Here is a 23754-nt window from a genome sequence, read left to right on the forward strand (position 1 = left end):
AACAATTTTCTTCATTAAAATACATATATTAAAGTTTTAAAAGCTCACCATCTGGATCCCTAGTTCTTTATTTTAGACCTAAATGTTTCATAGGGATTCAGTGAAGTAAAATTCATAGATGATCTTGCAGCCCTTAAGAGACCATGGCAAGAGTGGAGCGTGAGGTAAATCTAGACTAATTTGCAAAAAGATCAGATCAAAATTAAGGAATTAAAAATGTGCTTCTGAAGGTTAAACATCAGTGTGAATTTTCAAATGCAAAGGAGCAGAATTCTGTGGCAGAATTTTTGATGACGTGGCACTAGAGAATAAAAGGTATATGGCTTACAAGTGAATTCATATAGCACCTTGTGTTTTAGAGGGGACAACTTGGGATTTAGGACAGTGCTGAAGGTGTTTCCTAAGGTTGACATAGGCGTAAAAAGGATTATATATAGGCACATGAATCTTATCTCTGCAAAAACTAAGGGTCTCTCGGTATTCAGTTTCTATAAATTTGTATACTAAGCATTTTCAGCTATATCCTACTTCAAAATTAGGAGAAAATACTAACTATAGCATTCGACATTGTTAAGACAAACCTCAAACGTCACACACACACACACACACACACACACACGCTCAAGCAACACTTAGGAAGAATAACAGTGAAACAGTTGCAAGCCCTATGGAAGGGAGACTGAAGGTGAGTGGTTGGACAACAACAGTATTGTGGTAATGGTGGCACACAGTCAAGTAATGCAAACCCTAGAAGGAAGAATCGGAGGTGAATAATGGTTGGATAACAGCTATATGATAATGATCATAATAATAATAATAGTAATAATTTCACACCCAGATCGACTAAGAGAAGATTAAGATGATTCTACTGATGTAATTACCAATAATTATATCTCCTGTTTCTGGGTTGGGTTTTTCTTCGGGTGTTGGAGTTTCTGCGTGGAATTACGGAAGAAAAAAAAATTGCATTTCAAAAAATCATCACAGAGGTTAGAGAACAAAATACCAGAAACATGTCTTACCTAGACCAAAGAGAACGGTGCTTAAGAGAGACAAAAAAAAAAGAGAGAAAAACATTGGAAGAGAATAAAAACATTTAAGGTTGGAGAGGCAAACAAGCGATCATGCACAACACTAGCATGGCATTCTGGATTACGAGCGGGAAACACAGATTTCGCATCAGGTATCGGGAGATCGTTTTAAATGCATCGTGTTTCATCATAAATGATGAGGTTCTCGTCACATGCAACAAATGATGGGATGCCCGTCATCTGCAGTAAAGGACGGAGGGTCCTTTGATATTCTAGTAAAATTGGGTCTCTCGTGAAGGAATTCCCATCATCCGCAGTAACGACGATGGGTTCCCTTCTTGTGCAGTAAATGACTGGTGCCTGTCCCATGTGACAAGCGATGGGGGTGCTCGTCATGTGCTGCATATGATGAGGTGCCTGTCGTCTGTCATAATGACGAAGGATGCTCATCATGTGGGACAGGTGATGAGTCGTTCGTCATTTACAGCAGGTAACGAGACACTCCCCGAGTGGATCCAGTGATGGTTCTTGCTCTGTGCAACAGATGGCGCAGTACTGCAGGAGCTTCTTGTTGTTGCATCATTTGTTACATGTAACGAAAAATGAAGGCCCCGAATCTGCCTCATAGTTCATTTCCGGGACCACGATTCTTTGAAGATCAATCCCGAACGTGATGCGTCAGGTTTAACCCTTTTGTTTGGAAATCTACAGAGTATATGCTGGTGTAAATATGTACATCACAGGACCCATCGCATCTTGAAGTTTGAAAGGCAGTGAGTAATTCTGAATATTATATTTGCTGAAAAGAAGTGGCCATTGCAATAAATACTGGCCATTATTATAAAGAATTAGTTGTGTCAGAATTAGTTCTACTACACTCTCAGACCCCAAGAGACGTGGTTGTTATATCTATCGAAGCACCAGAGCGGGCGGTGTCAGTCTTTTGAAGAAGTTATTGTACCATAAGCTTGGGTTATTCATGGCGTGATTATTTCACCATAAGCAGAGTCAATGACAAGGACATATTACAGTACATAATTCTTTTCTATTTTTTTTTCATTTAGTTAACATGGAGTTTTTATTAACATATAGAAGAATAATTTAGTTTTAGTCTTTTTTTATACTATTAAGTCTTGCTTTTAATTAATATTTTTGGTTTTTGAGAGTCACTTATCAGTGGATTCGCAGTCGTGGTTTATAAGGACTACAGTCAATTAGATAAGCTCAAATAAATGTGAATCGATATTTAGTACATTTTGGTACGTGTTGTAGTTCCCATCTGGGTAATCGTATGTTTCAAACACTGTCTATTGACTGTAACTGCCGTTTTATTTGTTAGTAACTTTTGCACTTGATGACCACCAACTTTCAAATGGAAATTATCTATCTCTGTCATTTTTTATCATCTGAATTTGCATGTCAGTCCCTCCCCGTGCTGTGCTGTTCCAGTGTGCATTGCTAACCTATATGTTAATAGTAATATCAAGTGTTAATGACCCAAGATAGCACGATTTCCTTCTGTCGTTTTGCACGTTGTTCGCTTATGTTGTCCTTTGTAACTTTTCTCCACCAAACGTTTCTGTATTTCTTCCACTTAATATCACGTCATTGTCTAATCAAGGAATTCCTATTTAGTAATGTTTCTTGATTTCTTAATTTACTTCACTAAACACAGTCCGAGGTTCTGAAATCTGCCCAAGAACCGACAGTACTACTTCCGAGCATAGTCTTCAGCATTCAGTGTGTAATTTAGAGTGATATCGTTTAGAGTCAACATGGTTATATTTTACTTAAATGGGTATGTTGTTACCTATTATTCTGAACTTAGGCGACACCAGCACTCGCGTTTCTCTTTCATATTATGCCAGTTTGGCAGCCACATTGAGAGAGAGAGAGAGAGAGAGAGAGAGAGAGAGAGATTTTTCATTTGTGATTCAGGCCGAAAGGACCGCTAAATTTTGGGTTTTTACTCAGTCTTTCCTGTTTGTAGTAAAGGTAGTTCTGGGTAGTTCTTATATGTTGGTTATATGTATTGTGCTTGCAGATGTGTGTGTGCATGGGTGTGTGTGTGTGTGTGTGTGTGTGTGTGTGTGTGTGTGTGTGTGTGTGTGTGTGTGTGTGTGTGAGAGAGAGAGAGAGGAAGAGATAAAGACACACTCAGAGAGAGAGAGAGAGAGAGAGAGAGAGAGAGAGAGAGAGAGAGAGAGAGAGAGAGGGAGAAATTTAGGATTTTCAAATGCAGAGGAAAGAAATGTTAAGACTTACATGGAAAGGTATTTGTGTGAGAGGAAAGTGTGTGAGTTCTGTAACAATTTCAAATTAGAATTGTTTGTACATAAGCGGAAGATTTATGTAGTTTTTTCAAAGTTTACTTATTTGAGGACTTCCTTGTTTATGTGTGTGTGTGTGTGTGTGAGAGAGAGAGAGAGTTGCATGTATAGCAGCGAAAGATTTATGCAGTTTTCTCAAAGTTTACTTATTTGAGGACTTCCTTGTTTATGTGTGTGTGTGTGTGTGTGTGTGTGTGTGAGAGAGAGAGAGAGAGAGAGAGAGAGAGAACGCGAGCGCGAGTGAAGTCTTTTGCCTTTTATTCCATGGCTATGGTACAATGAACTAATGGTGTGTCAGAAAGGGAAATTCACACCCAACGAAATAAAGAAATAATAAAAAACTTATAATATAAAAGAACCAGGTTGAGAGGAGCCAAAACATCGCAAACTACTACTCAACAAGGCGCAAGTGCTTGTATATACGTGGTAAAAGACCACCGAACAGAGGTGACTTTTGAGGGGCGTGGGTCAGAAGGGCGTAACACAATCTACCTACAAAAGCTTCTCATTCAAAAAGCATTCACGGTATCAACGCATAAAGATTCTGGGCTCACTTACATCGATATGGAACAGGCGATAACCAAAGATATTCGGTTTTATAGAGATTTTTTTTTTTTACACAGGATGTTGAAGAGAAGAAGTAGAGGAGGGGGAAAAAAGAGAGAGAAAAGGGGAAGAAGCATTAGATCATAAATCAACTAATGGATATTAACAATTGTACATCTAATAGTGCTCTTTGGAGGGATATGCCTTTTTTTTTTTGCGTTTATAAAAGATCAAATCTATCCGTGAATATTTTAAAAAGGGTGGCTGGGGATTTTAGCATGACTAAATACAACATACCTATCCCTTCATTGATCAAACGGTTATTAGTGATCATCTACTTCTAATTTAAGTGCTTACTCTCAATGAGAATTGCTGTTTTATAAAGGGTCAGCTCTCTATATCAAGCCAAAAGGGCACTAAGTGTGTGATGTAGCTAGAGATACAGTAGAGATACAATAGATACTGCTTGCAAATAATACAACAACACCGTGAAGGTAGATTTTAAAAAAAGAGAAAGATTTTTTCATGACCAAAAAATAAATATAATATAAAGGTATAAAAAAATTCCACATTGATAAATGCAAAGGGGAAATTATATATACATACATATATATATATATATATATATATATATATATATATATATATATATAAAATATATATTTTATATAATATATATATATATATATGAATGTATATATGAATCAATGTAGACAGTTAAGTCAGTAACATTGCTATCCTTTCTAATTTTAGGTAGGTGGCATGGAGTGTGCATTGTCACGTGATCGGCGTGGAAATCTATATGAGATTTGCTACAATGGAACTACGCAGAAGATTCGAAAGAGATAAGTTTTAGCTAACATTTGTTCACCGTGCGTAGGTTGCTTTAACTAAAAGAAAGGACATTTCAGAGAATATTTTTTTTTAAAAAAAGAGAAAGGAAGAAGTAGCTCTATCTTTTAACTGAGGTCATTGCATTCACGAGGGGACACCGAAATAAGAGACCAAATCACTGAAAATACAGAAAGCAGATGATAAATATTAATTTATTAATTAGTTTCATCCGTGTTCACCTTTTGTATCTCCGTGGCCTTCAAACACCTGGGTTACAGAGGAATGGGTCCTGTAATTACTAATTTTAAATATTTTTCTTGTTGCCACTCAATAAGTAACTGAGGGTCTTTCAGCCACTCGTTAGAACTGATTTTATTTTTCTTCCCGCTACTACTGAATTAAGAGGAAAAGAAGCTTGTTCTTCCCAACTCCTTAAGCAGTTGTTGAAGAGTTTTGCTCAGCTGATCATGAAATAATTGAGGAAATTGTTTTCTCTTCATAGGCCCCTATGGAGTACTTCGGGGAAAAGTTATAGCTTTCATTTGCCTTAAAAGGTAACTAAGAAATATGCAGGTTCTCTTTTTATATCCTTCTCTTGTTAGGAACTTGAAACCAAAGTTTTTCCCCATGTTCTCATTATGTCAAGTGAACTTTATTTTCTTGATACAGTTACGTGGTACACTTCTTTCTAACCCAGGTGTTAAACTGAACACTCCGTTCTGACACGAAATTAAGTCAAGTGTCCGAAAATATATATCAGATCTGATACAGGACATAAAACCGTTACTTCGTTACGAAAACTGGACTTGGCAATGGATTATATAAATATATAAAAAGTTTCATCATAACTTGAAAATTCGCAATTCCAGTAATTTTGTCAAAACCCTTTTTTTTTATTTGTATAAATTTTGAAACTCCACAACAACAATTCATGTCTTCCACGTAAGAGCAGATACTGAATAATATTTTTCTGTATTGATACCAAATTATTCTTCCCTACAAAATATATTTCAGCACCCAACATTCATTTTACTATTTATTTCAGTAATAATCTATTCTATAGTTTTAATGCAAGACATTCCACAAAATCTCGTAAATGGTTAATTTCTGATGTATTAATCTTGACAATACTCCATACAAAATCCCCACTATCTTTTTTTTTTTCTAGATAAACGTACATCACAAGAGACAATAAACAAGGCTTCATTCAATAACGTTAGGCGTTGCCAGATGCAAAAGCATTGTTAATCTTTAAGCTGCCATTCTGATTCTGGAATATTTTTTAAATGCTTGTGACCTGAAAAAATCAGTGTTGCCAGATAAGAAAAAAATGTATCATTCGTTGGTTATGGATACTATTAATTTCTTTATTTAAGATAGTAAACAAAAAATCTCTTACGGGATGTGTTGCCAGATGGGAAAATTTAATTGTTTTTGGGTTGTAGATAATATTAATATTTGTTATTTAAGATAAACAAAATATTTTTTATTGGACGAAAATATTTTTCATAATCTGGTAACAGCGATTTGTGCAACTTCTTCGTGAAGAAATTGAGTGAAATAACTTTGAGATTTCTTGAAAGTCTGCAAACATATATATTATATGAACGAAATAATTTTGGCAGCAGTGTTTTCCTCGCTAAATATTTACCCCACAAAATTGATCACATACATAAAAGGAGCTGCATTTGGTAAATCTGATAAGGATTTAAAGTATTAATATTGATTTACTCTGAGGACATCCCGGTCGGAGAACGGTTTAGCTACAAAAAATATAGATTAACATTAAATATCTGCAGAAAGAATAAAATGTTTATCAGTCACAATTGGAATAATTATTGAAATAATTGATGTTAGAATCGATTATATTTAAGGAAATTTGAAAAGCAAATGATATTTTTCATTTTGCAGACTATAAAATCAAGGAAGCTTTGAGAGAAACCCCGTTAAATAGAACCTTTCAAATAGCAAGGACTTGGAAAACTATTTAGTAAGAACTTGAAAAATTTATTAAGAACTTGAAAAACTATTTAGTAAGAACTTGAAAAACTTATTAAGAACTTGAAAAACTCTTTTAGTCAAGCAACTTGAAGCCCCCTCCCCCCCTTTTTTTTTTCTCCCCATGTCTTTTGGAATCCTGCCCCATCTCCTCCTAAACGCCCCTGAAAAGAGAAAGTAATAACCTGTCGAAGTTTCCCTTCCCCTCCCCTCCCCCCCCCCTCCATCCCCTTCCCCCGGGGGAGATTTCCCCCCCACAATGACATCCTATATCCTGGACTTCTCACCTCCCACAGCCACGGGCTCGCCAATATCCAGGTAGAAGAGCACGTCCTTCTCATAGCTGTCTTCCTCAATGATGGTGATCGAGATGGTTTTCCTGGGAGAGAGAGGAAAAAAAATGTGTTTTAGTTTTGAGTTATATTTTGGGAGAAAAGAAAAGGGTTTTAGTTAAAGGAGTATTTTTTTTTCTTTAAATTATTCTTTTTATCTGCCGGTGATTTTCATTTATGTTTAGTTCTATTATGGAGGAAAATATTGTTTACAGAGCATACAGAAAAACGGGGTTTACGGAGTTTTGTTATACAGGAAAAACAGGGTTTGCAGAGTTTTGTTGTACAGGATAAACAGGGTTTGCAGAGTTTTGTTATACAGGATAAACAGGGTTTGCAGAGTTTGTTATACAGGATAAACAGGGTTTACAGAGTTTTATCATACAGGAAAAACAGTGTTTACAGAGTTTTATTATACAGGAAAAACAGGGTTTGCAGAGTTTTGTCATACAGGATAAAAAAGGTTTATAGACTTTTATTACACAGGAAAAACAGGGTTTACAGAGTTTTATTATACAGGAAAAACAGGGTTTGCAGAATTTTGTTATACTGGAAAAACAAGGTTTATGGAGTTTTATTATACAGAAAAACAGGGTTTACAGAATTATCGATTATTATACAGAAAAAACAGGATTTACAGTTTTATTATACAGGAAAAGCAGGGTTTGCAGAGTTTTATTATACAGAAAAATAGGGTTCAGAGCGAGAGATAAGGATTTCAAATTTCTTCTTTTCTGTTGAGAGAAATGAAAATATGGTTTTATTCCAGTCTTGATGTTTATAATCTAGCATTGGTTCGGAATAATTTTCATTATCTAGTCTTTATAATTAAAGCAATTTTTATGGTTTTTTTAATATAAATAATAAAATTCATGGTCCTGCTTTCAGTTTTGAAATTTTTAGAGAGATAGGAAAAGTATATATATTATAGCCTGTCTGTGAGAACATTTATTTTACATTTTAGAGTGAAAGGGAAGAAACGAGCTTTAGATGTTTATCATTTTACTTATCTTTTTTTATCAATGTCTTTTTGTTTACAGAACCATTTTTTATTTCCTATTCCCTTCTCTTACGTTTAGCTAACTTTGTAATTGATTTCCCTCGAGGTCTGGGGAAATGTTTCCTCCCTGTTTCCATTGGTGGCATTTCAAGAAAATGACTTGAAGGAAATGATTGGGAAAATGACTGAATTCACTTTCCTTTTTAATATTTTTACGTTGCTTATGTCAACAACCTTTTCCCTTGACATTCTAATTGTGACTTTGAAAAGGAGTGTGAGAAATAGTTCAACCTTTTGAGGTAAAATTTTGATCGTTATTTGTACGGCCATCTTTTTTTCGAATTGCATGAAACTCGTCAATGTTTATTAGTTTTGTTATATATATGTATATATATATGTATATGTGTTTATATATATAATATATATATACACATATTATACATATACAGCATATGTATATAAACATATTTACATATATGACTTTTTTAAAGAATTTCACTAATGCCAGCTGGAGATTTTATAGTTTTATGTTTGGAATAATTATTTATTTTTATTTTTATTTATTTATTTTGTTTATTTTATTTATTTTTTATTTATATATTTTCCTATCTTTCATTTTGATTGGTGGCCTTTTTGTATCTACTGATTATTTGTTTCTTGCTTCTTCTGCTCTGTTAACACAATATTTTTTAACCCACTTTTAAGCTCAGAATTCCCTGAAGTCAGTATACCTCTTGCCTACTTCTCCATCCCACGTATAAGTTATTACTATGATGATTTTCAAGATTTTTTTTTTTCTTTCTGTCTACTTAACTATCCAGACATTTATCGTAATTATGATCGTTGTGTACGTCGGTACTGACTGAGTAAATTTTTTTTTTCATAAGATAGAGGTATTTTTAGGTCACTTCCAACCCACTTCCATGTCGGTATCAATCACGAGATGGAATATTAACCCTGATTATTAGTTACGGGATTATGAAAAAGGACTCAGCCGGTAGAAAAATAATTGTTAGGAAAAATGACTCATTCTGTAGAAAAATAATTGTTAAGTGAGATACGTATAAGCGCCAAAAGGTCAGTGATTCGTGACAGGCCAGCGATCCAGCGCAAGAGGTCGTTGACCTTCTCTCTCTCTCTCTCTCTCTCTCTCTCTCTCTCTCTCTCTCTCTCTCTCTCTCTCTCTGCTGCGGTCTGCATTCAGTGGGGAGAAAAATGTCGAGTGATTTTTTCTTCCACAGATAATTGTGGAAATGCGGTCATTTGGGACTTTTTATTGTTGATAACCTTATTGCAAGCCTGCCTGCCTCTCTCTCTCTCTCTCTCTCTCTCTCTCTCTCTCTCTCTCTCTCTCTCTCTCTCTCTCTCTCTCTCTATCGTTAATTTTGTTCGAAAGCTTAGCATTTTTTAATTTTGTAGTTTTCTCGCAATTATTAAGAAAACTCAAGTAGAAGTAAAGAGTTTTGATTAAACTGAATAATCCGGAAAAAGTGCAAAGAAAATATTCGATTACCTCAGGAGCAACGCCACTTAAAAGAAATAAAATGAAAAGCTCTCAGATTCAACAAAAATCTCCAAATTTGTAAAAGTAAAAAAAAAAAAAAATCCGAAGAAATAACAGAAAAGCTTCAGATCATCACAGAAAATTATGTACGACGCCAAGACAAATTTAATGCCCCACATCTCGGCTCATTAATCGTGGAAGGAGCAAAGCACTGCGGAATAGCGATTTCGTCTGGGGAGAGAGAACGAAATAAAGCCATTCCGTCCCTGTGTAGCCTTGCGTCTCCGAATGGTCTGTTAAATGTTTTTCCAGACTCGTAACCGTACTCTTAACTCGTATCTTCATCCTTTCTCAACCTCTTTTACTCATCCTTCAGTCCTTGTCTTAACTTCCTCGATAACTGTAAGGTTAAATACGTCCCTAAACCTCACTCCTCTCATAAGAGCCTCTATTGCTGTCCTAAACCTCACACGTAAGAACCTCTACTTCTGCCCTAAACCTCACACGTAAGAGCGTAAGAGCTCCTGTTCCAAGCTCATTATCCCGTAACCTCATACCAACCTTTCTCCCCAGCCTCAACTTCTTATCTCGCTGACTACCCTGAACCTCCCCAGCCCTCCCCAACCTTAACAGCTAACGGTGCTAACCTCTTGTTCCCTGTCGCCAGCATCTTGCAACCTCTTCCACCAACTCCCATCTGTCACCCCATTCTGCTATCTGAACCTCTTATAACGCTTTTTTTCAATCCCCTGAATCCCCTTCCCCCAACCTCCAGCAACCTCTCCCGGCTCCTTCCATCTTAGGGGTTTATAACCTCAGACTCTCTTCCTATCTCTCCGCCTCCTCTTGCATTTTGCGCGCTTAGCTCCGTATATGAAATTCATTGATCTTACAATTTTCTCTTCAAGTTTGTCTAGACGTGTCTCTCTCTCTCTCTCTCTCTCTCTCTCTCTCTCTCTCTCTCTCTCTCTCTCTCTCTCTCTCTCTCTCTCTCTATAAGTGCCAAATATGTTCATTTTGTTTCGTCGATCATGTGCATAGTTCTTTTATAAGAGTTTATCTTATATTTGGAGGAGAAAACGAGTATTTTTTAAATAAAGAAAACGAAACGCCCACAATTTTTAAAGGGGTGACTCGTCAGGCGTAATTGTTCTTCCTCCGTTTCTTTGACAGTAATGGGAACTAGTATTACTGTGTAATTCCTAAGTTTTGTTAGGCTTTGACGTTTCTGTTTAACTTCTTATATAAAAAGTTTTAATTTTCACATTTCATGTCAATGTCATGAAAATCAGTATAGTATATGAATATAATGAGTAATTTCATGGTGAAAAGAGTGATGCCACCGAATACCTTTTCTGTTATTATTATTGGTTTGATGTACTTTCTTATTGGAGTTTATACTGTTTTGGGAATTATCCTAATGATATTATAATTCATTTTTGGAATTTATGTTTTTAATTAATTTTATAGAATGAGTATCATTTTGTAATTCGTCCTTCGTGTTGAGTCTTGGTTTAAGTTTATATCTTGAGAATTACCACTTTGTGAATGATGATATGCTCTGATGCAACCTTTATACCTCTCTCGCTGGCTAAGCTCCCTTGTACTTTCAAAATTAATATGGGCGAATTATAATGATAATTTTGTCGTTGTTAATACTGAACTTTACATCACAGCTATCGATGCGAAACAATTGTATTGAAAGGAATATGCATCTGTGTTATTTGTTTTGCAATATTGTCATGTATACGAACCTGTTTCAAATAAAGCGATTCATTGACTTGTTAAAAACATTTACACTTGACAGTGACTCTTCTTCACGCCGTCCTCGAGTTGTATTTGTTTACAAACAAGCAAAGAGAACCTCTCTTCTTCATCTACGAAAAGATAGTAGGACACCAGCCTTCTGATTCTGGCATCGGTGCCAGTTCTATGGCTGCTAACTCGACCCACGGCTTTGGTCGTTCTCTCTCTCTCTCTCTCTCTCTCTCTCTCTCTCTCTCTCTCTCTCTCTCTCTCTCTCTCTCACACACTTCTCCGCACCCTCCTCTCTCTCTCTCTCTCTCTCTCTCTCTCTCTCTCTCTCTCTCTCTCTCTCTCTCTCTCTCTCTCTCTCTCTCCAGCTACCACGACAGTCTGCCACTTGCTAGACAATTTGCCTCCACGTTGGCTTTCATTTGCCTTTGCTGGTTTGTTTGCCGTTGTCGTTGGTTTGGTGGTTCTTTTTGCGTTGGTTTCGTTTGTTGTCTTCCTGATTGATTTGATGCTTGTTTATTTCAGGTTATTTTATTTGTAATGGATATATGCTTTTGAATGTCAGACCTTTGGAAAGTTTTTCAAAATTTTTGCCGATATCGTAATGGAGGAAAAATGTAAAAAAATAGCGAAAGTGTTTGTATTATAGGATATTTATTTATTTATTTTTTTATTTATTTTCCTTTTCGTGCGAGAAATAAACCCTCGATTATATTAAACTGTTATACGAAATTCATCTACAGTTTTTGATACGAAATTCACTTAAAGTTTTTCTAATGATCTGTACAGAACGTTTTTCTTTTTCCATCTTGTTCATCAAAAGCCAGTAAACACTGGCATTGACTTTTTAAAAATATGAGGTAACATACGAGAAAAAAAATATTTTCCTCGTATGTTACAAAACGAGAGTACACCACGAACATTGCCAGCCAGGCAAACGTTTGCAGTTGCACTATTGCGCTCAAACCCAGAATAGCAGCAGAGGCAGCGACGGGCGACGGCGGAGTGCGATTCAGAAGCCAAATTTGTAAATGCAGTTGACATCGACAGAGAATGAAATTTCACGCCCTGTTTGCCCTGAGCCTTTACTCGCACACCAGCCCTTGCATACTGATGTTAGAGGCGTGACTCTGCCTCTGTATTATAGACGTGGGCGTTCGGCCGGTGTTTTATATAGAGTGCTCCCCATTGGAGGATGGGTGGGTAGTGCTGTCAGTTCACCTCATGTAGGCATCACTTAAGGTTCTCTGCAGCGTCCCTTCGGCCCCTAGCTGCAATCCCTTTCATACCTTTTACTGTACCTCGGTTTACATTCTCCTTCTTCCATCTTCCTTTCCTCAACCCTCTCCTAACAATTGATTCATAGTGCAACTGCTTTGAGGTTTTCCTCCTTTACACCTTCAAAACCTTCTTCCCGTCAATTTCCGTTTCAGTGCTGAATGACCTTATAGGTTCCAGCGCTTGGCCTTTGCCTTAAATTCAGTATTCTATGTAGATTGCTATTACTCTGTAGGTGGTCTTTCGTTTGTCTTGACGGATGACGAGACTTCGTCGTAACTCGACTCTTAAGTGGATGACGGTGGTTTAGACCTTGGTTTATAGAGCTCACTTCTCCTACGGCTCTCTCTCTCTCTCTCTCTCTCTCTCTCTCTCTCTTCGTTTGTGGGACGTTGGTTGGTTAGAGGGTACCTCACTCTTAGAAGCTCTGTTTGTCTAACAAAACCTGTTTGAAGATTTGTCAAAGGGTGGTTTAAACAGCCCTCTTCGTTTTTAGAGCATTTGTTTTTAGTCATAAAAACAAAGGCTCTAAGAACGAAGCCTCTTAGTTTAGAGCACCTCATTCTAAGAAGCTTTTTTGTTTGTCTAACAAAAGCTGTTTGAAGTTTTGTCGAAGGGTGGTTTAAACAGCCCTCTTCGTTCTTAGAGCCTTTGTTTTTTGCCATAAAAACAAAGGCTCTAAGAATGAAGCCTCAAAGTTTAGAGCACCTCTCTCTGAGAAGCTTTGTTTGTCTAACAAAACCTGTTTGAAGTTTTGTCGAAGGGTGGGTTAAACAGCCCTCTTCATTCGTAGACCAATTGTTTGGTAGAGAGCACATCTCTCTCAGATCCTTTATTGGATTAACGAATCTGAGCTCGTTTTTTAACGAGATTCCTCCGTGACTTGACTCCAGGGTGGAAGGGATTTTAGGATGTTTTGAGGCGTGTGTTGATCAAACGAAGGTTTTCCAGTTTACATTTTCTGCGAGTAGATACAGGTTCGGAATGTGTTACTTGGCTTAAGATGGTTCAGAGAATTTTTTTATAAACATGTATATATTTAAAAGTTTCCAATAAATACATGTTTGCGTATTTGTGTGACTCATTTCCTCCTTTTGTTGCAAGCCTTTTTTTTTTAACGAGAAATTTTGAGGAATTTACTTATTGTTATTTGTCCTAAGAAATTCCAGACGCTTCCGGCATTGAGCTTCTTTTACATCCATGATTCAGGACCTGGGGCTTGCAACCCCTTGATATGAGTGCTTGGTGAATATATAGATATATACATATGTATATATATATGTATATATATATATATATATATATATATATATAATATATATATATATATATATATATATACATATACATATACATACACACACACATTAACACATTGCGTGTCAATAGTTTGCACATCAATACGCGTAAAAAACTTTATTACACACCCTTTCCAATATGAATTTGGCGCAGTGCTAAAAATTACACAAAATTACTGATCGTTTGGAATCACACTTACATTAACAGGACTATATATATTATATATATATATATATATATATATATATATATATATAAAATTCATATTTTAAAGGGTGTATAATAATTTTTTAACGCGGTATTGATGTGCAAATTATTGACACGCAATATGATGCGTCAAAAACGAAAGAAGCACAAAAATTTATTTTCTTTTGTTTTTTGTTTATGAAGTCTCATACTCGTACAAGTTTCCCAACCATGACATGGCACCGCCACGAGTCTTTGAAAGAGAGAGAGAGAGAGAGAGGACAGTATTTATTTTCCTTAATCTCTTTTTTTTTTTCTTTTATGAAAAAGCGTATCCCGACAACGCCGTCACAACCGCATTACTCTTGAGAGTGAGGAATGTTGCGTAATCTTGTTCATCCCTAAAATATCTTCATTAAACTTTTTTGATGGTAAGGCAGTGGTTGGCGGGATTCATTAAGTTTTCTCGTGGTTGTGTGCGAAGAGGGAAGTGTCCTGTATTTTTGTTTGTGGGGTGGAGAAGGCTTTCCTGTGTGTGTGTGTGTGTGTCCTGTGTACAGTATGTGCATGTGTAGGAAGGGAAGTTTCTTATAAAGAAAAAGGTCTTTTCAATGTTTTTGGCTATGATATAAATTTAAAAGACATTAGAACCCATATTCAAGTTAAATGTGTAGCTGTAATATATATATATATATATATATATATATATATATATATATATATATATACATACATATATATATATATACATAAGTATATATATTATATATATATATATATATATATTATATATATATATATATATATATATATATATATATATATATATTCAAATATATAACTACAGTTGATATAGTAAATGATATAGTGAGGTGTGTCATCTGATAAGTGAATAATACACTGACACCTCATTTGTACATATTTGAGAGTGATGTGTAAATTCAGTTGTGATCATTTTCTTTGTAAATAGTACAGTGTGATCCCATGTTTATTGAATAACTGATATGTTCCAGGGAGAGGGAGACGTGTTAATTAGGATGCCAATATACGAATAATTAGCACAGGGAAGTCTCACCGGTGAGACACAGTATTAGACAAGGAGTGAGATGTAAATTGAGGAATAATACATTTCTCTCGCGTCAGCTGAACGCAGCTTACTGCGGTGTCAACTGTTATGTGGCTTTAACCACCAACCTTGTAAGTCTGTCTGTGACATAACTCGCCTTCCCTTACGTTGCTCTATTTCTTCCATCCAGTGAGGATGCTGTCGTTCTTATAGCCCTTCCACCCCCTCCCCGCTACCCCTCCCCTTGTTGTTCTTATTGACACCCCCCCCCCTTCAACACACATACACCACACACATACATCAGCCGTTGTCTTCTGGGCTGTATGGCCACGTTCAAATGAACAAGAAGAAGGCGGGTTTATGTTAGGTTTCAAGTCTTTCATGTGATTAGAGAAAGGTCGATTTTATATCAGGATGTCACGATGAAAAGCGTTACGTAATTATTCCTAAGATTTTGTGATGACTTAAGGTAGGATATGTTAGCACTTGATAGCGAAGAGAGTTAGGTGATCATATAGTGTATAAGATTTTATAGAAGAGATAAGTTCATTTTATGTTAAAATTTTGTGGTTGCCAGAGATAGGTTGATTTTATGCACAGATTTTATATTTAGAAGAGACAGGTTGATTTTATACTAAGATTTTATATTTAGAAGAGATAGGTTGATCTTATGCTAAGATTTTATATTTAGAGGAGGTAGGTTGATTTTATGCATAGATTTTATATTTAGAAGACATAGGTTGATTTTATGCTAAGATTTTATATAGGCTATTACTGCATTTACTTAACATCAGGAATTGAAAGTGATGCGTTGGCTTTATTTTATATTAAGATCTTTTTAGTTGGAGGAGCTTAACTGGTGTTCTAATAGTTTCTATAACGGTAGTATTGATACAGGTATTATTCCAAGCCTAAAAATTAAGGTAATATTAAGGGTTCTCGTTTCACAAAAATTCTAAACATTTTGTAATTATAATGAGAGAATGGCTTGAGTCATCAGGCGAGTGTTGAATTTATCTGAATTTTTTGTGCATTCATTTATTTACCGGTGCCTGTCTCTTAATATTCTCTTCATTGTGTTTCTATTTTTTCCCTTTAGCAGCTTACATTATGCTGTTGCCTTTATATTTACGAGGGGCCTCAAGGCTTAATGTACTCTAAAAAACTCTAAAAAGCTTTGTTGGTTTGCTTTATATACCTCCATGGCTTTTTATGAGTTTGCATACATTATTTTGGATATTTTTAAATATATTTCATACTTTCATAAGTGTTATAATATTCATATGTTCTCATTTTCAGTTTAATAATAATAATAATAATAATAATAATAATAATAATAATAATAATTAATTAATGGAAACCTCATAATCGTACGAGTCACAAAAATGGTGAAGAAAACTACAATGATGTCTTGGAAGTATATATTAAAAATATATATAAAACGAGATCTTTCGATTCTCTAGTTTTAGATATATTTTTAAAATATATTTACACTGGTATCATTGTGGATTTATTCACCAATAATAATAATAACAACAACAATAATAATAATAATAATAATAATAATAATATTAATAATAATAATAATAATAATAATAATAATAATAATAATAATAATCATAATACTTCAGTCTTGGCTTCCCTCTAACAAATATGTGTAGGCCTATATATATATATATGTATATATGTAACATATATGTATACATATATATATATAGTATATATATATATATATATATATATATATATATATATATATATATATATATATATATATATATATATATATATATATATATATATATATATATATACACACACACACTAGTGCCAGGAATGGGTTACGTCGCCGTAACCCCGTTGCGTCTACCATATATCGCTTCTAAGGCTTCGGGAAGTCTTAGAACTGAACTGCAATTTCATTTACATTCATACATGTGAAATTTAACCTCCTTTCGCCCCTTTATAACACGTGTGTGTGTGTGAGTTACAGTTATTGTTTTACTTTCGTTCTGTAGTTTTAACATTCCTTAACATAGTGTCGGATCATTTTTTTAATTTTTTATTTTCTTCGAGTACATACTTAAGTACAGGCAGAAAAGGCTATTAGTATTAATGGTAGTCCCGATCAATTTTTAGATTATTCTATTATTAACGAGCTTGATGGCGAGGGATACGCTGCGCTGGAACCCGGCGCTGCCCGTCATGTCTCCCCTACCCTCCCGGTCCCCTACTTACCCCGCTCCACCCGGGGCGGACAAACAGGTTTGCAGGAGGAGGGTGGATGTGTCATGTCTTCCCTACCTTCACGATCCCCTATCTACCCCGCCCCACCCGGGTTGGACAAACAGGTTTGCAGGAGGAGGGTGGATGTGTTATGTCTCCCCTACCTTCCCGATCCCCTACCTACCACGCCGCCGCCCTGGGCGGACAAACAAGAAAGACTCACTCGGATTTTATTATTATAGATAATCCATTGCGATTGTGTTTGTGTTTTTTTATTAAATACAGCCGATGTTATAATTTTAAAGCAATTATATGCTTAACATAAGCGCACGTAGTCCCGATCAATTTCAGTAGCCTGAAAGATATAAAGCGTTTCCTAAACTTCTCAATATTTCTAAACCTAATTTGTGGTTGTGTGGTGATTATTCTAATAGATAAGTACTCCTTTTTAACCAGCTGGATCAACGTGGCTCCTTAAGCCTAACATGATAAAACGAGAGCAGTATTTTCACAGCAATCTGCTGAATCCTAGACGAGGAGTCCTTGACATCCTTTCGGCACAGAGAAGGCACATGGAAGGAAGGACGGAGAATCCTTTGCTCATGTCCTTGGGTTTGAGTGGAAAGGGGCGGGCGCCACCGTTATGGGCATGCTTGGGGAGTCGTAAAAGAGAGAGAGAGAGAGAGAGAGAGAGAGAGAGAGAGAATTTACATAATGAAACTCTGGCCCGAGATGCGACGCTAGAAGTTTATATCATCTTGTATCACAGTATGGCCGAAAGAATTGGTTTGTTTTGTTCCCTGGGGAAGAGAAGATTAGTCGGAATAACGTTGTTTTTGTAATCATTATTGCATTGTTGCTTTATATATTGTGTTTTCTAATATATGAATGAAGTAAAGTGCTGATTTAGTCAAGATGAGGGTAATATTAAAATTGTTTTAGTGATTAAGATTTAGAAATCATTCAAGCATAATTGGGAGTCATTTTAATATTTGAAGTAAGATTGGTAGAGCCATTTTGATATTTGAAGTACAATTCGTAGTCATTTTGATATTTGAAGTACAGTTCGTACTCATTTTAATATTTGAAGTAAGATTATTAGAGTCATTTTAATATTTAAAGTAAAATTGGTAGTCATTTTAATATTTAAAGTAAGATTGGTAGAGCCATTTTGATATTTGAAGTACGATTGGTTGTCATTTTAATATTTGAAGTATGAATGGTAGAGTCATTTTAATGTTTAAAGTAAGATAGGTAGAGTCATTTTAGTATTTGAAGTAAGATAGGTAGAGTCATTTTGATATTTGAAGTACGATTGGTAGTCATTTTAATATTTGAAGTAAGATTGATAGATTCCTTTTAATATCTGGAGTATGATTGGTAGAGTCATTTTAATATTTGTAAAAGTACGATTGGGAGTAATTTTTATAGTCATTCAAGTATGTTTGTTAGAGTCATTTTAACCGCTGAAATATAACTGGTAAAGTAATTTTAATATTGTCCATAATAATTTGGTAACATATTTTTCGTTTCTTTTAAGGAATACTATGAAAACTCATTACCTAGTCGGGATATTTTCTGAAAATATTCATCACTTGCACTAGACCCCAGCAGCATTACCAAATACTCTCAACTCCCACATCACGCATTTAACCACACTCTTATAATTCATGAATTTAACCAAACTCTTATAATTCGTGAATTTAACAAAATTCTTATAATTCGTGAATTTAACCACACTTATAATTCGTTAATTTAACCGAACTCTTATCATCCGTGAATTTAACCGAACTTTTATAAATCGTGAATTTAACCAAACTCTTATAATTCGTGAATTTAACCGAACTCTTATAATTCGTGAATTTAACCAAACTTATAATTCGTCAATTTAACCGCACTTATAATTCGTGAATGTAACCAAACCCTTATAACTCGCGAATTTAACCGAAATCTTATAATTCGTGAATTTAACCACTCTTATAATTCATGAATATAACCGAACTCTTATAATTCGTGAATTTAATCAAACTCTTATAATTCGTGAATTTAACAGAACTCTTATAATTCGTGAATTTAACAAACTTTTAATTCGTGAATTTAACCAAATTTTATAATTCGTGAATTTAACCGAGCTCTTATAATTCGTGAATTTAACCAAACTCTTTTAATTCGTAAATTTAACCGAACTCTTATAATTCGTGAATTTAACCAAATCTTTTAATTCGTGAATTTAACCAAACTCTTTAATTCATGAGTTTAACCAAACTCTTTTAATTCGTGAATTTAACCGAACTTTTATAATCAGTGAATCTAACCAAACCCTTATAATTCGTGAATTCAGCCAAACTTATTCACTTCGCGGGAACTGGATCTCACCCTTTAGACGTCATTCCAGTCCATAATTCATGCCATTCACTCAAGCCGCTTCAGAGATTCAGTGGAGGATTAGAAGCTAATCCTGGCACGTTACTTGAGGTGGCCTGTCAGGGGAAAATGTGGATTTGGCACCCCGGAATGATATATAGTATTCCGAGATATAATGTGAGTGACGCGGCCGAGTAGAGAGCGTCAGCGATTCCTCCGTTGGGGAGATGCGTCTCTCTCTCTCTCTCTCTCTCTCTCTCTCTCTCTCTCTCTCTCTCTCTCTCATTATGCAGAGTTGCATCTTAATCGCCCTGGGGCAAAGGGGAATGGTGTGTCTTAGGAAGTGTGCTGTTATTATTATTATTATTATTATTATTATTATTATTATTATTATTATTATTATTATTATTATTATTATTATTATTAAGAATAGTATAAGGAGTAGTAGAAGTAGCAATAAATGTTTTGTTCTTTAAAGTGTGAGAGGCTGATAAACTGGATGAATTTATTAAATATATATATATGTATATGTATATATATATATTATTATATATATTCATTTTATATATATATATATATATATATATATATATATATATATCTTATATATATGTATATATATATATATATATATATATATACATATATATATATATATATATATATATATATATATATATATATATATATTACTGTTTACGTATACATTCATACAAGATATGAACTCAGATCGTATTTTTTATCACTGGTGTAGTTCTCATTTAACTGTTAAACATTCATATCGTTTGAGCAAGCCTTAATCATAATTTACAACAATATACCAGACGTTACAGAATTACATCATGCTTGTATAATCTGACGCTCCTCATGCAAATACAGGATTTCGGCTGAATATTAAATCCTAAAATTCTGTGACTTGAAATTCAACCGTGTTTTTTTTTTTTTTTTTTTGTCTCGTATGCTGAGTTTACAAATACATTTGAGATCACTCTTAATACTTAGTCATTTACAGATTTGATATTATGCAAATGATTTCGTTTATATATGAAATATTCATATACCTTCGAAATCACAGTTGATACATAGTCATTTACAGTTTTGTCTTTAGTAACTAATTTTATATTTGAAGTGTTCATTTACCTTTTTTATTGAGTGTATTTTATAAGGGTAATGGTAAAATACAAAGCATCACGCTGTGAAATAATTTCGTAAATATTGAGTTTCATTAGAATATTCCGTTGTATTTAAGTGATTGTCGTTTTACTTATTTAAAGGAAATGGAGAGGTTCTCTCTTTCTCTCTCTCTCTCTCTCTCTCTTGAGAATGGATGTACTGATTTTGATCAAAAGTGATTGACACCTCGTCGACATGAATAACTCTTAGTGGTAATCGATAATTACTTGACTAATTGTCGACATGGAAACTACCAAGCCCATTCTTAAGTTGCTCGTCTTAGAGGAGGTGTATCCTCTCTCTCTCTCTCTCTCTCTCTCTCTCTCTCTCTCTCTCTCTCTCTCTCTGTCGTCAGTTAAAGCTTCCTCCAGACGTAGTTCTCTGATAGTTCTTCTTTAAACTCTTAGATGTTGACACACTGTCTCGTTAACAAATCAGATTCAAGCACGCTATCAAGTTAGGATGGAAGAGTAATAGAATTATTACTATAGTTGTTTTAATGTTATAGTTGTTTTTTTATAGTAATTAGTTTAATGTGAATGCAGTTGTCATTATTGTAATTATTATTATTATTCTCTTTGCAACGTAGCTGGCATACAGTCTTATGTTATTGTCTAGAGTTGTTTTAATGTTATAGTTCTTCTTTTTATAGTTATTAGTTGTATTATGAATGCAGCTGCCATTGTTGTATGTATTAATATTATCATTATTATTATTATTATTTTCAACGTTGGAGGTCTAGTCTTTTGGTATTATTTTTGTCGTAGATTTGTTTTTCACTATAATTGTTTTAATGTTATAGTTATTATTTTTATAGTTATTAGTTGTAATATGTTTTCATTTTTGTAATTATTCTTCTTCTCATTTCCAACGTTCCAGGCTTGGTCTTTTGTTATTATTTTTATGGTAAAGTTTTATTTTAAATCTCGAATTTCTGTATCTCCTTCCTGAGGTCCGAATGAGATTGTCTCTTTAACCCGTCTCGTTGTCACAGACATGAAACATTGCTCTTTCATAACTCGAAGTTTTGAGAGAAAAAGTCCGTGTTTGTCCCCCCTCCTCCCCCGCTGGTCGATTGATTGCGTCATCACTCTGGCATCGCTTGATTAAAAATCATTTTCCCCTCCAGTGAATAGGAATTAACATGGTATATTGGCATGTATAGTCTGTTGACTGATGGAATCATTTTCATTTTTAGACTTGCGGCGCAACTAAAATTTGTCAGAGACTTTAGGGGTCATGCATAAACAGCATTGAGCTCGGGAATAAGACGCAGTCGTATTGTCATTCCTTTTCGAAATAGACAGTTGCCAGTTACCCTAAATGTCAGTGTAGATATATAATTAACACCGACCAGAACTGAAACAAAATTAAAGAAAATAGAAAACAAGTTAAAAAATGCGCCGAAGTCTGGCACAATCGAGTTTTCTGTGCATCCGCTACATCGGGTAATCAAGGCCACCGAAAATAGATCTATCTTTCGGTGGTCACGGTATAATTCTGTGTGAACCGTAGCCCATGAAACCTTAACCACGGCCCGGTGGTGGCCTGGCCTATACCGTTGCCAGACGCACGATTATGGCTAACTTTAACCTTAAATAAAATAAAACTACTGAGGCTAGAGGGCCGCAATTTGGTATGTTTGATGATTGGGGGTGGATGATCAACATACCAATTTGCAGCCCCCTAGCGTTGGAAGTTTTTAAGATCTGAGGGCGGACAGAAAAAGTACGGACGGACAGACAAAGCCGCCACAGTAGTTTTCTTTTAGAGAAAATAAAAAAAAGAAAACTCAGACGAGTAAAGGAACTCGTCTCGTAAGAACAACAAGGAAACCAGCAGCTGATAAGGGAAGCAAAACTGAAAGGAAAGGGGCGGAATTTGATAGAAGCTGAAGGGGCAAGAAAGAGGAGAGAGATATGCCGGTAGTAAGAAGAAGAGGGATAATCGTGAAGGTTCGAGGAGAGGGAGCTGTTGGAGAAGTGATAAATGATGATGATGATGATGTGAAGTGATGATGATGATGATGTGATAGTGGTGAGAGAGAAAGCGAAAAAAAATGAGGTGTAGACCGTGATAAAGTGCATGGCTTCAAAAGCATGGATGCGTATGTGTGTGAGAGAGAGAGAGAGAGAGAGAGAGAGAGAGAGAGAGAGAGAGTAGATGCTATGGTTTCAAATGCATGTATGCAGAGAGAGAGAGAGAGAGAGAGAGAGAGAGAGAGAGAGAGAGAGACTGTAGTTTCAAAAATATGGGTTCATGTGAGAGAGAGAGAGAGAGAGAGAGAGAGAGAGAGAGAGAGAGAGAGAGAAATGGTTATAAGGTCTAGGTATTCATAAAGGGAATGAGGTGGTGGGAAGGCTATGAATTCAAAAGAAAAGCGAAGGAGAGAGAGAGAGAGAGAGAGAGAGAGAGAGAGAGAGAGAGAGAGAGAGAGAGAGAGAGAGAGAGAGAGAGAGAGAGGCTACTGGAAGGTCAGCGTTTATTGGATTCAAGAGAGAATTTCCATTCGCGAGACGAAGTTAGGGTCGAAGTAATTAAAAAAAGAGAAATAAAGGAATTAAATAACAATATGACAAATATATGTATGGTTGAATGTAGTGTGTGTGTATATATATATATATTATATATATATATATACGTATATATATATATATATATATATCTCTCTCTCTACTCTCTCTCTCTCTCTCTCTCTCTCTACAAACACTTTATAAAGGCCTGCTTTATTGTGCATAATTAAGCAAAAATGGTATATACATGAAGAATGAAAAAATTATACAGTTCAGCTTATATGAAAACAGCTCATTGCAGTTTAAGACGATGTCACCT

At 35.1% G+C, this 23754-nt stretch overlaps 1 protein-coding gene across 10 annotated transcripts in view; it reads right to left on the reverse strand.

The window, feature by feature from the left end:
- The window catches only part of Calx (sodium/calcium exchanger 3), a 429752-nt gene that overhangs the window by 21537 nt on the left and 384461 nt on the right, over positions 1–23754 (reverse strand). For 5 of the 10 annotated variants that reach the window (XM_067097790.1, XM_067097791.1, XM_067097788.1 and 2 more), the window contains exons 2-3: positions 7027–7118; positions 882–935 (exon numbers count right to left, since the gene is read on the reverse strand). In XM_067097790.1, the coding sequence (XP_066953891.1) occupies positions 882–935; positions 7027–7118 (146 nt within the window). The remainder of the gene's footprint in view (positions 1–881; positions 936–7026; positions 7119–23754) is intronic. The other 5 variants (XM_067097794.1, XM_067097795.1, XM_067097792.1 and 2 more) reach the window with 1 other exon arrangement.

This window comes from Macrobrachium rosenbergii, chromosome 54, assembly GCF_040412425.1.
Source record: "Macrobrachium rosenbergii isolate ZJJX-2024 chromosome 54, ASM4041242v1, whole genome shotgun sequence".
NCBI lineage: Eukaryota > Metazoa > Arthropoda > Malacostraca > Decapoda > Palaemonidae > Macrobrachium > Macrobrachium rosenbergii.